Raw genomic sequence first — 16,436 nt, forward strand, 5'->3', positions numbered from 1 at the left:
GATCCCGGGCGGGGCGGCTCCTGCCGGCCGGGCTCAGCCCCTCAGGAGCCCGGCCCAACCCGCCGGGAGCCAGGCTTTCTTCGTCTGCCACCATGGGGCCCGAAGTTCCCATTGGGGAAGTGTCTGGTGACGAGGGTTTGCCCCCCGAGGAAGGAGCCTCCTGCTGCTCGTCAGCAGGTGAGCCCGGGACGCCGGGAGCCACTCCCGACCCCCGCGGCGGCCCCTGGCAAGGTGTGGGGAGCAGGGGGGAGCTGGAGACTGCCTGGCCCGTGTGGCTCCGCGAAACCTGCCCTGGTCCCGGGTCCCCTCGGGGGGAAAAGCGGGCTCCCTCACGAAAACGGCCCCCGGGTTTCCGCTGACATGCGTGTAAACCACCAAGGAAAACACCGTCGGGTCACAGAACGACAGCGGCTGTTGACGCCTACAATCGTCTGTCAGAAGTTACAGTTCGAAGACATAAAGTAGTGTTCTCAAAGGGAACCAGCAGCTGAAACAGATACGAAGGAATGCGAGGAAAATTGCTCTTTCCACAAAGCCAGGTATGAGGAAGACTAATTTGCTCGCAGTCCGTATGGCAGTGTGCCATTCAAAGGGGAGTACAACGAGGGCATCATGACCGACAGAAAAGAAGATCCTTGTAAGTGGGCAAAAATACAATAGACAATGAGCCGAAGAGCAAATTTCATTTGGCTTAGTTATTTTATGAGTCTTGCATAAACCATAGAGAATCTCCATTCTATAACAGAAGGGAAGAAACCCCCACCACCCATGCGGCCAGAAGCCGAGTGTTGTGGTGGCCCCGTGTCACCAGGGTTTGGTGGCCGCTGTCCGGCTGTGGTCCAGCAGGGAGGAGCGGCCAGCCCAGCGCGACCTCCTCTCCCCCGGGGAGTGCGCCTACAGTGACAGCAGCGCTGGGAAGCAGCGCTGGGCATCGGCCTCAGCTCGCCCCCGTGTGAAACTGGAACGAAGCTCTGACAAGATGTGCAGTGCAAAAAGTAAATCATTAGCGTTTATTGGAGTGCTTCTCAGCTGCCTGGAAATGGTGAGTGCAACTTACTTGCTGAAAGCTGTTTCTAGCGACGATACTGTATTCTTCGGAAAAGTAAACTAGAAGTTAGGGTGGAGCAGTATCAGACATCCGCTTCCACGTTGGTATTTAGTTACTATTACAGTTTTGCACTATTTACATAAAAATAAAAGAATATATTAGCACCCAGGGCCTTTCAAAGTGTGTTAACAACTGCAAACAGGATCAATAGGCAGGTTCAGAAGGGAAAATGCAGAAGCAGTACAATCTGCATACCTGTACCAAATCTCATTGGTTGCATACTCTTTCCATGCTTAAAGAATCTGAGCAAATACATCATATCAGTAAAATGTGCTCATAAACATAGTATTTTATGTTGTTGTTACTAACATTCTTAGATTTTTAATTTTCAAAATAAAATATTTCACATTGTGTTTCTAATTTTGTCACATCTTCCTTTTCAGATATTTTCAGCAAACACAGGTAAATCTTCAAAATGGTATTTTGGTTTTGCCTGCCTATTTTTGAATGGGTCTGAAAAGAACATACTCTTTTCATTTTTAATAAAATATTCTGTAAATTCTAGCAGCTTTATAAACAAAAATTGTTTTTGTGTTTGATTCAGGCTTAAAAAGTTACATTGATGTCTTTATAAATTTTAAGTCTCATTTTTAGGAGTCACAGTTCTGTTGGACACTTGCACAAATATTCAGATTTGTGCCTTGATACTAGTGTGAACCAGGGAGAACACTCAGATTAACTAATTCTGCCATTCATTACACAGCTGTGCTACAAATGGGATTCACACTGTCCCATATGTGCACCCAATTAATTCTTGTATATTTTAATAATTAAAAAAACAAACAAAAGAAACATCAAAAGAAAACTCCTCCACACTCCTCAAAACAAAAACAAAAAACCCCAACCCAAACAAACCAAAAAGACCAAAATCAAAACCACACCAGAAGAAGCACAATCTCCTATGCACACAGCTACTCAACTAAGCATTGAAGTCTGCTCTTAGTCCCAAGCAAGTCTTGTCAGTCACAGTCAGACACCCTCTTTTGCCCCATTTGTAAAAACGGTCCCAGATATTCTGTCTGACTGTGCCTGTGGAACATTTGCAGATGGGTCTTTCACAATCTTTGAGCAAAATACTGCACTATATATTTTTTCAGTTTGTTTTAAAATACTGTCTTTAGTAACGATTCATAAAAATTTCTGTGCAGGAAATCCTTACTCAGGTCTAAGTCTTGCCTAACAGTCAAATAGAGAATATATAGCACATAGATGTTAGCACTTAACTGAGCAGCTGTGTGTAATACTTGCTAAGGTCTCCCAAATCCCACATGAGCTACCTTGCTATGAACAACTTTGCCTCAAGGCATCTATTTCATCCCAAATACTTCTACATTCCTTTTCTTAATTTTAGGTGGGATGTACCTTCATTTTATCTTTTTTTTTTTTTTCTCTTCTAGTGTTTTGCAGCCTTGCATCATGTGGAATTGCTTTATAAATGCTGAATTTGGCATGCACATCCTGATTTCTGAACATGAATTACTCATGGTTAAGAAATAAGTTCTGTGTAGTTAGTTTTGTGTCTGCAGTACACAAGAGCTCTTTCTGAATGGCAGAGCATAACACCAAAGCATTTAGTTACAATATTTGATTTGTCATGTTATTGTACAGCTAAGAATATCTGCTCTGAGCAAGGGGTTAGGTGAGTTTCCATAATCCCTTCCAAACTAGATTATTGTGTGTTGCTTTGATATAGAAATGCCTATGGTTCAGCATCCTATTTCACACTGCTTTGTATAAACATGCACTTCTTTTTTGTATATATTGCTTTGTATATTGCTTTAGTTAGTAACATAGTTAATTGGCTTTAAAGGAGAACCTCTCAGTGTAACCTAGGTTAAATAATGCTATCTTACAGTAGTGATTTCAGGGTACTAGAGTATTTTTATTGAAAGACAAAATTTGGTCTAGAATATCGCAAGACTCTCTGTATTTCATTAATGTTCACTGAAAGTCCATTTAACTTAATTTTTAATCATCCATAGAAAATGTAGACTATTTGTCCTACATTTTGTCTTTGTGAAATGTTCAAGGCACACAGTGCTCCACAGGGCTGAGTTTCCTAGCTTCAGTATGTCTATCATTATTTCCATTTTAGCTCCAGACATACCTGTTATTGAGCAAGCTTATTCAAAACTTAGCAGCAGTATCACAGTGGAATGGAGAGCGGTACCCGGGGCTACTAATTATATGCTGACTGCACAAGATGAAGATTCCTTCGTTGAAACTATAGTAAAAAATTCTCCAGGCACTGTGATGGGACTGAAACCTGCCACCTTGTACAGAGTCACTATCAGATCTATAAATTCAGGAGGAAAAAGCCAGCCTTCACCTTTCAAAAAAGTAAAAACAGGTGGACTTTCAAAATCTTATTTCAAATTCTATAATGTTGTTATAATATAAAGCATTCATGCATGTACCAGTCCTGAATTATTATAATCTTGTATTTTAAATTGTATTGATCACATTCTTCTTTCAGTTTTTGAGGACTAGAATTCAGCTATCTGACTTAATGACTAGGACAAGAGTCTGAATTAATGGTTTACTTTATGATGGTACAGTAAGTTAAAAGTTCAGTTGGGAGTTTTATTAGAATTGGTATGAATATATGTATTTTACTTTAACAAATGGCATAACTTGAAGGAATAGAAGAAATGAAGAAAGAACCAAAAGTATTAAATAGTAAGATACTGTGAAACTTAAGAGGAGAGGAAATGCAGTATCTTCTTGGTGATTTTCATTCAACACATGCAGCCCTTCACACTTTCTGTACAACTTCTGTTCATTTCACAAAATGTGCAATACAATAACTGATGCACCAAATCACTTTCCAAATTTATTCTGTCAATCTTGCATTAGTTTATTTTTCTGGTTTTGTTGTTACTGAATTTGTCTCTCAGGGTTAGCGATTGTTGTTTCTGTGTATTCATTTCAAATTTGGTCCTTTCAAACTGTACTACTGAAAAACCAAAAGCTTAATTTTGTTCCTTCTCAACAGTCCTGGCTGCTCCGATTCTGTCTGTTCATTCTCTGAGTTTTGACTCCATTGCAGTGAGCTGGAAAGCTGTGCATATGGCAGCTGGCTTCTCTGTGTCACTCATGAGATCAGATGGTTTGGGCAGAATGCTGGAGGAGAACACCACCAATACATCCTTGATATTTACAAATCTAGATCCAGGAACTCTCTATACTATCAAGGCTTATGCCTGGAATGCCAATGGGATGCCTGGAGATGATTTCACGTATAACCAAAGAACAAGTAAGAAATTTTCTTTTATGAAACCAAGTCAGCATTCCAAAAACAACACAGCAACAATATACCAGGAAGTATTTATGTGTATGTGTCATTGTGTTATGTTATTTCAAAGATACATTGGGTAGATTTTCAGATCATATTATTTTTGCCCCATCTCAAAGTTTATGAAAGCTCAGATGACATAGCTATGTTTAGTGAATATTACTGAGGCAAAGATACCATTTACTGTCACTAAAGTTGTACCTAGGACAGGTCTGGATAACACTAACTTAGACTTTGATTTTGAGGATTTTTCTAATTGTGAGAAGCAAATATTCAAATAAGCAGGGAGTTTCAGCAGTGGGCAACTAGAACTATTTATTTTTAAAAATGTCATTTTAACGTGAATGAGGGTAGGGTCTGCACCAGAAAAAAATTCATTTAGTTTGCAAGTTATGAAAAAGATCATGCCTGTAGGCCGTTAATCTAAGTTAAACTTATGTGTTCTAAATTGATATACCATAGGTCCTAAAGCACCGGTGGATGTTAAAGTAGCTTTCTGTAGTGGTGCTTTAAGAGCCGTTGTCTCTTGGATGCCAACAGAAGGAGCTCTAACTTACAGTGTCACAGTCTCCAGTGGACTCCTGAAACTGAGGTGTAACACATCTTCTGCCTCCTGCATTGTGCATCCCTCCAGTGCAGCTCTGAGTATTATGATTCTGTCACAGCATACAATAATGCTGGATCCAGTAAACCTACTGATGCAGTAAGCTTAAAAACTAGTATGTGTCACTGATTTGTATGTAGCTTGTGGCATTTTAACATATACTTCTTTAATTTCAAATGTAAATGAGTCTATTGCAATTCACAAGTGATTCTCAAGTAGTTAGTTCTGCTTTTGACCTTTGTTCATAAATTATGCCATATACTTTTCTTACTGCAGGGGTAAGAGCCTAAACATTCTTCATATTTCTGTGACAAAAACTTGCAATAGTATATATATCGTTGGCCAAACCAGTAAGCCTGGAGTTTCCTCTTACCAGAAGTACATGTTCTAAAGTCAATTTTCTGGGTGTAAAACTAATGTAAGGAATAACAGATCTGTCCTACTGTGTCAGGTCTGTCACAAATTGATTGGAACAAATTTGTGAGGAAATAGCATTAAGGACTGCCTCTGGGCTTAGAATTGTTCTGGGCCAAGTCAAGTTGTTAGGTAGAAAGAAGGTCAACAGAAGCATATTCAGCCAAAATAACACCACTAGACTAAATTAAGAAACCATCAACCATTGCCAGGACAAGAGCTTGCTCAGTTCAGCTACAGCACCACTTCTATGTCAGAGATTGTTGTTTCCTGACCTGTTAGATGAACTGCCCATGTAATCAAAATCTAAACTATTTCTTTTTATTATATGCTACTTGAGATACACAACATTATTTACTTAGTTATTTGATGTAACGTGCCTTATTTTGACTCTTCACAATAGGGGTTAGGAGATGAATCATGTGAGCAACTCTGCAGTGCATCTAACAGGACGAGAGAGCCTTATGCAAGAGACAACTGTTAAGCTGTGGGCTGTAATCTCAGCCAGCACTGCTTCAGCTAGATCATGTATATTCATTCTAATAGCAGCAAGCTACACTTTATTGAACTAGAAAGAAAGTAAATTCTATTTAAACAAAAGCCATGGAGTCTGCAGTTTAATGTGGCATTTTGGGATGCCAACAGGAAGGAAACCTAAGCAAACTCAGATACAGCCAGTAAGTTTTATACAAAAATATAAAGGGTTTTCACATATAGTGGCTTTAGGATGCCAACTGCTATTCATGCTAGTATTCCAATTATCATCCAGACCTACTGTTTGTGAGCACACACTGTGCCAGTTCCTTTTGAAGTAGTGCCTGGTGTCACTGGTTTTGTTTAGAGGGCTCCTTAAGCAGATGTTTCTGTAAAACATGATGGTAGCATCTATTTTGTTCTGTAAAAATCATACCCACTTGTCATCTAAATGTAAGTAGCAACCTCTGTAAAGGCAGCTAAGTTGCTGTTTTCTTGATCAAGACAGAGCAACTGTTCAAGCTTAGTGGAATAATTCTGTATATCCCTGATTTTCCTTTATTCCCCAGGAGTATAACTTCACGAAAGAAAAAAAGATTTGATATTGAGACTATTTTTCTTTTTAAATGGTTTTTTTTCCAGTTCCTTGTGCACCAGTAAACATCAATTGAGGAGGATGAACCTGGACACTTGCTGGTATCGTGGTCCAGCGTCAGTTTTGGTCATTATTATGTGGTTTTTGTGAAGAGTGATGATGGCTTGGAAATGCAGTGCAACACATCATATACTCAATGCCATTTCCAGTCGGACTGTGGCTTCACTTTTTTCATTAGCGTCTTTGCATATAACAAGGCAGGGCAGAGCCCTTTAGGTGATATATTCAATTACACTACTGGTAAGTAGCCATGTATTCCTGCAAATTCATTTGGATCCTTTAACTGTGTTTATGGTAGAGCTGTTTGGACATTTTTATGGGAAGATAATGACTTCAACTTCTATTTTTATTCAGGTTTTAGGCATAACACACGAAGGCTGGGAGAGAAAAAGAAACAGTTCACATTGCAATTAAACTTAACTTGCATAGTCAAGTGCAACAACATGCATACAAACTTGAAAACAGTTTAACGATTAACAATCATCAGGCAAGGACATGAATAATACACAGCCCTGGCAAAACATTTGAACTCTAGTCCTGTCTGGGGTTTTTTTTTTAAGTTTTACCTCAGGAAGGGTGTACCAAAGTCTTAAACTTCCTCATGGGAGTTTTCATGCTTGGAAAATGAAAAAAAATAGTAAGTTCAATGGGAAATTGAGAAGAACATTGTTAGGGTTATATCACCTCTAGAGCTTTAAAATTTTAAACCAAGGATATACATAATTCCTGGGCCTGACCTAAACACTAGTATGTCCTCTATCGATTTGGAAGGAGCAGAAAGCTGGGATTCATTAGACTGTTTGCACAGTACTGGTCACCTTTGGAGAAGACACGAAGCACATAGATAAACGAAGCAAGGCTCGTTATTTGCGTCAGTTTTCCACGCCCATTCGAGTTTCCCTTTCTGCCTTTTCTGTTCCCAGCTCCTTGTTGCCCCAGTGAGTTCAGGGCCGTGTTCATGTCAAGCGACACCGTGCGGGTCACCTGGGCTCCTGTGCGAGGCGCTGACCTGTACGAGACCAGAGCAGCCGGCGGGAGCGGTGTGGTGCTCTGCAAGGACACGGCCACGGCCTGCACCCTGTCGGCTCTGCAGTGCAACACTCCCTACAACATCACCGTGTACTCCGTCAGCGAGGCCCGGGGCAGCAACACCTCGTGTGCGCCGCAGTACGTGGCAACAGGTAGTGTAATCACTCATTTTCCTTGAGCTGAAGAACTCATTATTAGTTATTATAGCGATTCGTGGATGGGAAACATTACTGGAGTGCTAAGTTACTGTTTAACTGTTTTACTAAGTTTACTGGTAAAAATTTTAAAAAACCAAAAACCCAACAACTCCAAAACTGAAAGTCTTTACAAATACACTACAAGAAGGGAATTTATATCGAATTTGTATTGAAAGCTTCTGATAGCTCCAGTATTTTGAAAATCAGAATTACAATTTATACACAAAATCTTTAGGTTGTCTGTTCCGTCACAATTTCTAATTTCTCACCAGGAGTAAAGCATGTAAGTATCATATACTTTTCCAAAGTAATTTGTCAATTCTAACTGGAATTTAATTTTCATGTGTAACTTATATAGTATGCATAAGCAATCTCTTTAAATACTATTAATATGAAATATTTCAGCTCCCTGCAGTCCTGAAATTAAAAATATCTCAAAGGAGGGTCTATCTGTAATCAGTGTGCTATGGCAATCTAACGGTGAAGAAGCTACATATGTTGTCACTGCCAGAGGAGAGGCTGGACTTTGGCATTGCACAAGCACCGGGAATTCCTGTACCCTAATGGATCTTCCCTGCGGATCTGCTTTCTCTGTTAGTGCTGGAGCAAGATCACCAGCAGGACAGAGCTTACCAAGCTACAGTGTCCCTGTAGAGACAGGTATGTGGGAATTGTATATAGTTCAACATACTTAGCAGCATAATATTAAAATAGTTCTATGACTCCATGGTTTTGGCTTTTTAAAATTTACAATATGTGCACATTGTACTGTGTATTGCTGGATGTCCTTTTCATAAACCTGTCTGTATCTTTGTGTGTGTGACAAGGAAGGATCACTTGGCAGTTGCCTCAGACTGAGAGGCCTTAGTGCAACCAGTTATCTTCTGGCAGAGCTAACTAAAATGTAATAACATAAGCCACTAATGTAATGCATAACTTCCTTGTCAGCATTTTGATATTTAGTATTACCAGGAGAGGCAATGAGGTAATGTCCATGTCAACAAATAAGCAGTGTAAAGAACAGATTAAAACCCATCCTATCCACCATTCCTGCTATTAATTTGCTAACAGGATTTTGTCCTTGACCACCTACCCAGACAATCCCCAGGCCCAGTACAGAGATTAATATACACTAGGGTCTATTTTTAACAGGCAGTTTGGCTGCAGTTATTCTACATTGTAGAGGAAGAGACTTTGAGCAGAGACAGAGCTGGACTGAGATATATGACTTGAGGGGTAGACATGGACCCTGCTTAATTAAACTACAGATGTACTCTGATATTCTGATGAAAAATCATAGTGATTTTTAGAATCTTGGTGAACAATCATGTCATTCCAGGGTTATAACCCACAGTTAGAGACAAACTGATCTTATCCTGACATTCTGTTTATTAGAGGCTTGCCAAGCAGAGTCAACTATTTTTCAGCACGCTGGTGTTTGCCTGAAAAGTATGCACTTTGTCATTCCTTTGCTCTTGATCATGTACTAGTCTACCTGCAACCCCCCGAAATACCTTCCATTTTCCAGGTACGGAACAGAATTCACTTCTCTATTTTTTGTTCTCTTTCAGCTCCTTGTTGCCCTAATGACCTGATACTTACTCAAGTGACACAGTCAGTAACCAATATCAGCTGGTCTGTTGGGATGGGTGCACAGACATATGTAATAACACTGGAGTCTCCAAAAGGACAGGCAAAGTGTCACACTCTTCAGAACTACTGTCTCCTGGGATGTATCACATGTGGAACCAACTACACAGTATCTCTGAGAGCCATTAGTGAGACGGGTTTGACATCCGGCTGCACCTATCAGGGATATTCTTCTAGTAAGCAAATTGTAAATGCAATTGGGAAGAAAAACACTCAATATACAACATACTTTGTGTGGTGTTCCTCTCATAAAAATAGCACAGCTGAAATTCAACACACAGCTAATAAACCTGCAGTTCCCTCTTAAAATAAATGCACTTTGGATTATTTTCATATAATTAAGACCTGTCCTTATGACAGCCATCAGTTGGCCCTATAAAGAAGTTCTAATAATATTGCTCCAGAAACAGTTTTTAAATTTAAATTATGCTATGCCATAATTCAATTTTACAGACCTCAAAAGGATTCTGGGCATTCTAAGGTAGGCCTTGTGCCAGGTAAGAACAACAATATTCCAACATGTAAAAACAATAGCTGAATTAAGTCCAGCTCTATAATTTGACTCTAATAAAACTTTTTTCCCCTAGTTCAATAATTATTTTGGCTTTACATGAAATGGTAATTTCTCATTGAAATGCTGGTAATCACAGTAATCTGGTTTAAAGTGCACTCTAGAAATTTATAATACACTGTGAGTTCACAAAATTTGCTTATTAATGTTTCTTACTTTCTTAGGTGCTTGCTGCCCTTCCGGGGTGAAGCTCTACAGACTCAGCAACAATGGCATCAGGGTGTTCTGGCAAGCTTCTGATGAAACAATAAACTACAACGCTGATTTACGTGGCTCAAAGGGCAATTTCAGCTGTACCCCCAGCTCGGGTCTGAGTCACTGTGATATCACCGAGATCCCTTGTGGGGATGTCTACACTGTGGTGGTAGCTCCAGTGACTGACAAGAAGCCAAAGCTCACATTTTGTCCTAAAAAAATATATTCAGGTAAAATTTTCTTTGAGCGGGCTTTTTTTTTTTTTTTTGTCCACGCATGCTAGACGGCTAAAATGCAATCCAAGGTTATGCAGGTAAAGGTGGCATGGAATAGAGCTTTTCTGCTCTAGCGTTGACTGCAGAGTAAACTTTATGGGTGCAGTCCTGCAGTATCTGTGGTGGGAACTTCACAGCAGCATTTTGGGTCTGGGCACACTTACCTAAACAGGTGCCTCTTAACTGGATCACCCATATCCTGGTGAATATAGAGAAGTTAACTTTCACTTGGGAGGTTAGGAGTGGTTAGAGTGTAGAAGCAAATAAATGAGCACTTTTTGTTTTATGGATTTTTTTTAAAAAAGAAACAAATCAGTATTTTCAATTAATCACTCCTAAGCACATTTTTAAAGTAAAAATTGTTTAAAGGGGAGGAAATTACTTAGGGATTCCTTTCCCAGGGCACAGATTTAATCCATTATAAAACTACTGCTATCTGATGGTATTGCATAGTTGTATAGATGGACTACATACTACAGACTATAGTGTTTTCCAGCTTACAACCTGACACCTAACATTTGTACTACTGTTTCATGTCATTTCAGTCACCTGTTCTGGAAGCTCTGTTGGAATGGGTAAGAGCAGTACATTCAGTAAAAATTACTGAAGTTTATAAAATATTTTTGCATCATGTAACTTCAAATAAGATGCATATAGCGTATAAATTTGATAGTCAAGGCTTCTGGTAGTGTTATGCAGGTTTGTCTCACCCCCTCCCCCCACCTTATAATGTATAATTAAAAAAAAACTATATTGTGGCCTGCATACTATCATGCATGGTCACAACACTTATTCATCTGATAGCACATAATAAAAGGCAGGTTTATCTTTTACAGCCTCGCCATATCCCATTACAAATGAAGCTAGGTGGCACTTCTGCTTTCTATTTTCAAAAAGGAAAAAAAAAAAAAGCAAAAAAAAAAAAAGAGTGCCTTACCTCAATCTATTCCACCTTATTTCTTCTGGGGTTTCAACAGGATAGTCTTGTGCTATATTTGCCTATGTAAACTGCTAGAAACAACTTCAAAAGCAGCCACTGAAACAAAAATTTCTCAAGACAGTTGCTTTTCATTAATGGAACAGTCTTAATTTCCAAATTCTTTTACAGTGATTTATAGAGGAAAGAGCAATGCAAAACACATCTAGATGAAAATTCTGGTTCAGATAAGGTGAGTTATAAGAATGGCAATTCATATTAGAATGTATGAATCAAACTTTTCCTGTTGATTAAATCTTTGGGATTGGAGGGTTATGCTTCACCAGACCTGTATATCATAAGCATAAGCGGTTTGTTAAAATCCATCATATTTACCTCTGAAATTTCGTCTGCTCCTACTATCACTACTGATCTGTCCTTTTCTCCATTTGTAACAACCTTCTTTCCCTTCATTAAGCCTTCACTTCACTATGCTATAGTTCCCCAGAAACGCTCTTAAAATCCAATCAAAATATTCTTCAGCACTCATTTACCTTCTCCCGGTGTTCTAGACTATTTTCTGCTCCTATCTCAGACAGATGGCAAGAAAGCACTGCTGATTTTTTCCCCTCTAAGGCTGATCTCCTTTTTGCTGCTGCTCACCTACTGCTATCCTGGATGTTAAGGTTGTTCACAGCACCATTCTCCCTAAATGTTCTTTTCAGTCTTTTCTCTCCTGAAGCTGGAAAGACGCATCTGTTCTTAACTGCAACATTCACAGCTGCTTGAGGACTGGAAGGAGGGAAGTTGAACACCTAGCCATATGTGAGACCTAATCCAGGCAGGACCTTCTCTCATACTCCACAGTGGTTACTTTCTCAGTTGACTTCGAAAGCAAAGTTTAAGGTCAATGGTTCTACAAACACATGTGTATTCTAACACAGCCTTCAGAAGTTGATGTGTATAAAGGTATCCAAAGACAACAGGGTTTTTAACACTATCTTCAGTTTATAAAAACAGACACTATCCATTCTGGAAATTGCCTTTCTTCAGAGAACACACTAGGTATTAGGTATCTCAGCCAATGCTTCTGATCACTTGCACAAAATCTCATGGGAATCTCACGCTTCAGTAAATTGCTTGTAGATGGCTCAAGAATTATATGCTGCTTCTTGGAAAATGATCTGCATTTAGTCACAATCTAAGAAGTCTTTCTTTAGGAAACATTTAAAACTGCCCTGCATTAGTTAATAAAAGTTGGTTTTATTTCTCACTGAATAAAAAATTAAACAGCTTTCTTCCTTGAGGGTTCTATTTAAAGATTTCTTCTTTGCAGACATCATTGCCAAACACTGTCACTACCGTGTGTTTAACTGGGTTTTCAGAGATCTAAAGTAATTGGTTTCTTTTGCAACCAAATTCAAGCCTCAAACTACTTTTTTTGACCTCAGCAATTCTGCTAATTCCATGCTCTAATAGTAACTCTAAAGTACTTTAAGCCACTCTAAACTGTTGGTGTATGTTCTCTTAATTCTCCCTGGCATACAGGCCTTAACATCTCAATTACACACTACAAACATCACCATGCTGTAGTACTTTTTGAATCAGCTCCTCTCACTTTTGCCACTGAAAAGAAGTGTAACTGTATCAGAATGTATTATTTACATGTCTGTTGGGGGGAAAAAAAAAGGCAAAAAGCTGAAGAGGAGTCACGATTTCAAGAAAAAACACATTGATTCAGCTCTAAAAATGTGGGTAGCAGATGTACACAATTAGCAAAACAGGGAGGAAAAGAAAAGAAATGAAACAGAGCCAGATACACACCACCTACTGTGGCAGTGTGTAAGTCGGAAGCGTTGTTACTCAGGCATTAGACATTGTCTAATAAAATTGTCTCATACTTAACACTGCTGATGTGTGAAACAGCACTGGCATTCACTGAGCTGATTAAAACATTTGGTCAGGATTGGTTGCAGGTTCTCTCCAGACTGAGGTAAATACACTTTTATGGGTCATGCTGACTTCAGATCACAGGATAGGACAATTAGATATAGTGTTTTTATAGATGCTGTTTCTATCCTATTTATTTATATGAAGCAAAAAACCCCCAAGCAATAAAATTCTCAACCAACCAATGAAACAAAAATCCTACCAAAAAACTCCAAGCAACCCAATCCCACAAACCTCTTGAAAGAAGACTTGAGAACCAAGAAAATTCCTGTTGAAGACGTGAAAGGCGGCAGCACATCGATACGCTAAAATGCATGTTTTCAGAGCAGTATCTCTGAAATCACTTGTACAGGTTATTTCACAGTAGATGCCTTCATTAATGCTTACTTAAAAAAATTAAATGCAATGTGTAACAGTAAAGATGTATTAGTTGAAATTACACAAATATGAACACTTGCAAAAATAAAAAGTATATTATTCAAAATACACATTATTTTTAATTGTATCTGACACAGAAGTAATAGCTCAAAACTTAGGTTGTTTTCAATCCACTGAAGGAACTGGAAAAATCTACCCTTCAGCTGATTTCAGATTTGACCCAAATTTACTGAGATTTAAAAAGTGTTCTACCACATCTAACTATTGCTGGTGAAGAGTAAAAAGGAGATACAATGACATCATTGCAAAACATCGAGAGGCATTTAAATGCTGTTTTACCCTGCTTGATAGCTGGTGGCCATCCATACGTAAAGCTACATTCGCACTTCAGAGTGGGGGAAAAGGCTCAAACATCTACTACAGCCAGCAGAATTCATCAAATTTCTTCAGGTTCCCCCAAAGAGGAGAGCTCATATACTGTAGGAGGCTATTACTATTCCAGTACTTAGTGTTGGAGCCACAGGAAATTTCGAAGACAGACGAGGCTTCACAAGGTAACTATCCCAGCTAGGCTATTATGGACATGCGGCATACTATGGAAGTTTTGGGTTCATAGTGCTTCAGTCATGGTCATTTTACCCTGAGAACTGAAGAGTGAGTGCACACTGTGGGACAACAGCTCTGCAACCAGAGCTCCTCCAACTATAATTGGCAGAAATTTTCTTCTAACGCCCCCAAGATGAATGTCCAGCGCAGCTGTACCGCACTGTAGCAACCACATCGGAGTGGGCAGCACTAGCACCTCCACTAGCTTACCCCTGCTCATCAGAGCTGCTTTCACAGCCCTGCACAGTACCTCCTGGCTTTAAGGAAGGGCACATAAAATAAAATGGCATCAGAAAGACAAAAAGGAATTAAGAGTCCCTGGATACAAACCAAAGAGCTGTATGACAGTAAATCCCAAGGATAATGTCAGACGGGTGTCTTGGTTCAAGTAATTTTCATGGGTCTTGGTTGGCAGTGAATATTGTGCTGTCCATTACACTGCTAACTCAAGTACTAATATCAATCATGTTAAATCCAAAGGTCAAAAGGACTGCTTATTGGAAAATAAAAGCACAGTCCTCAAATTACTGCACTTGTAAAGAGATACTGGCACAGGCCAGTCTTTGCACAAGCTGTATCAATATGTTCACCACCTTTGTTGTAGCGAGACAGTGCTTCTCCACTTTCAGGTCAAAGATTGTCTCTCAAATACCTGTATTTTTTCCTGCAAATAAACCATTCTTTCACTGTATTGCCCAACAGCGGCAGAAGAGGAGGAGGAGCCCTGAAGGAACAACTGGAAATCAGTAATCTGTTTTCCCTGACAAAACACTGGTTTTGCAGCCTCTCTGCCCAAGAACATACTGAAGGTTAAAAACAAGGCCAAAAGAAACCCTCTAGACACAAACAAGATAAATTAAAAGTTGTCCTCACTGTTTGGACAGAATCCATGCAATCCCTTGGCAGACTGCAGAGACAGTTCTAGTAATCTACTAGACAAGGTATTTCTTTTTTTCTTCAATATTAAATGAAAGCTCAGTATTTCAGTTTAACGCTGCAAGTGAATGAATTTGTTGAAGCTTAAGTTTTGTTTCAAGCTGATTTAAAATCAGGTAACACAAATATAAACAGACAATACTGTAACAACCTCAGTAGCAAAAAATTTTGATTAATAAGGATCGTGGTGATAAAGGGAAGACTGTAACAGCTCAGAAAACAGGAAGAGCAGGGAGGAAGAAAAAAGTTTGCTTCTTGGAATACTGTGGAATGAAGTATATTGTTAGAAGTCAGAACACTGATTCTCTTCGATGTTTAAAATCAAATATGCCTAGATGACCTGCATCACACAGAAACAAAAAAGACACAAATATTTTATTTCTACCTCCAGGTCACTTCACGATTAAGTCCCACTTCATGTTCTTCCTATTTTGGGGCTGCTGCATTTCTTTTGTTTCCTACATCTTCATTGTAAGTTACTTATTACATAAAATCCCTTATTTGTACAAAGCGTCACTTTATCTGAAAATAAAACATGGAAGAACTAAAGCACTCTTTAACTGGCAATGAACGTGCAGGCAAAAGCTGACAATACAAAGGAATTAATTGAGAGTTTATTCCAGATGGTTCTCCTCACTTAGTATACAAGTCATCAGAATAATCTATCAAATAGACTTGGACTTTAAAGATACGATCTTTTTCTATAACGCATTTTGGTTTTTGCTTCTAACAACCTGTTTAAAAAAAAAAATCTGCCAGATGAAATGTTCAGCACAAACTGTGATCTTTACTATTTGTAGAAAATATGAATTAAAAAAGGATGCTATCAGTTAATTCTTATTTTAAATGTTTACACTTATAAAAATGCTTTGGAAGCTTGAAACTTAAATCCTTTGTAATATTTTTCTTCTTCCTACCTCCCTCTTCCCATCTTAAATGCCTTTATTAGCCCAGGATTATCATAAAGGACAGCGTGCAGCTGCTGATTAAAAACATTAAAGGACCACAAATGGATAAACTGTGTTTTTTAAAAAAAAAAAAAGCTTACATGGATTTTTTTTCAAACAAATAAAATGCATAGATGGCTACGGTACTCATCCGTCAACCTTTACAGTGTCCGCTTGAGGTAGCCTTTCTACAGAATTACTAAACAAGCCCCAACACAATCTAAATCCTTGCATCA

General features: G+C 38.9%; 1 protein-coding gene across 1 annotated transcript; it reads left to right on the forward strand.

The window, feature by feature from the left end:
- Positions 1 to 29: 29 nt before the first annotated feature.
- Positions 30 to 16,295, forward strand: FNDC7 (fibronectin type III domain containing 7). Its single transcript, XM_032118059.1, is given in 13 exon segments — positions 30 to 1,042; positions 1,492 to 1,510; positions 4,104 to 4,364; positions 4,866 to 5,024; positions 5,027 to 5,122; positions 6,538 to 6,562; positions 6,564 to 6,790; positions 7,474 to 7,731; positions 8,182 to 8,436; positions 9,348 to 9,602; positions 10,162 to 10,422; positions 11,013 to 11,042; positions 11,576 to 16,295. Coding segments are annotated over 13 exon segments (1,947 nt in total). The 5' UTR covers positions 30 to 979; the 3' UTR covers positions 11,614 to 16,295.
- Positions 16,296 to 16,436: the final 141 nt, after the last annotated feature.

This window comes from Corvus moneduloides, chromosome 9 (assembly GCF_009650955.1).
Source record: "Corvus moneduloides isolate bCorMon1 chromosome 9, bCorMon1.pri, whole genome shotgun sequence".
NCBI classification, from domain to species: domain Eukaryota; kingdom Metazoa; phylum Chordata; class Aves; order Passeriformes; family Corvidae; genus Corvus; species Corvus moneduloides.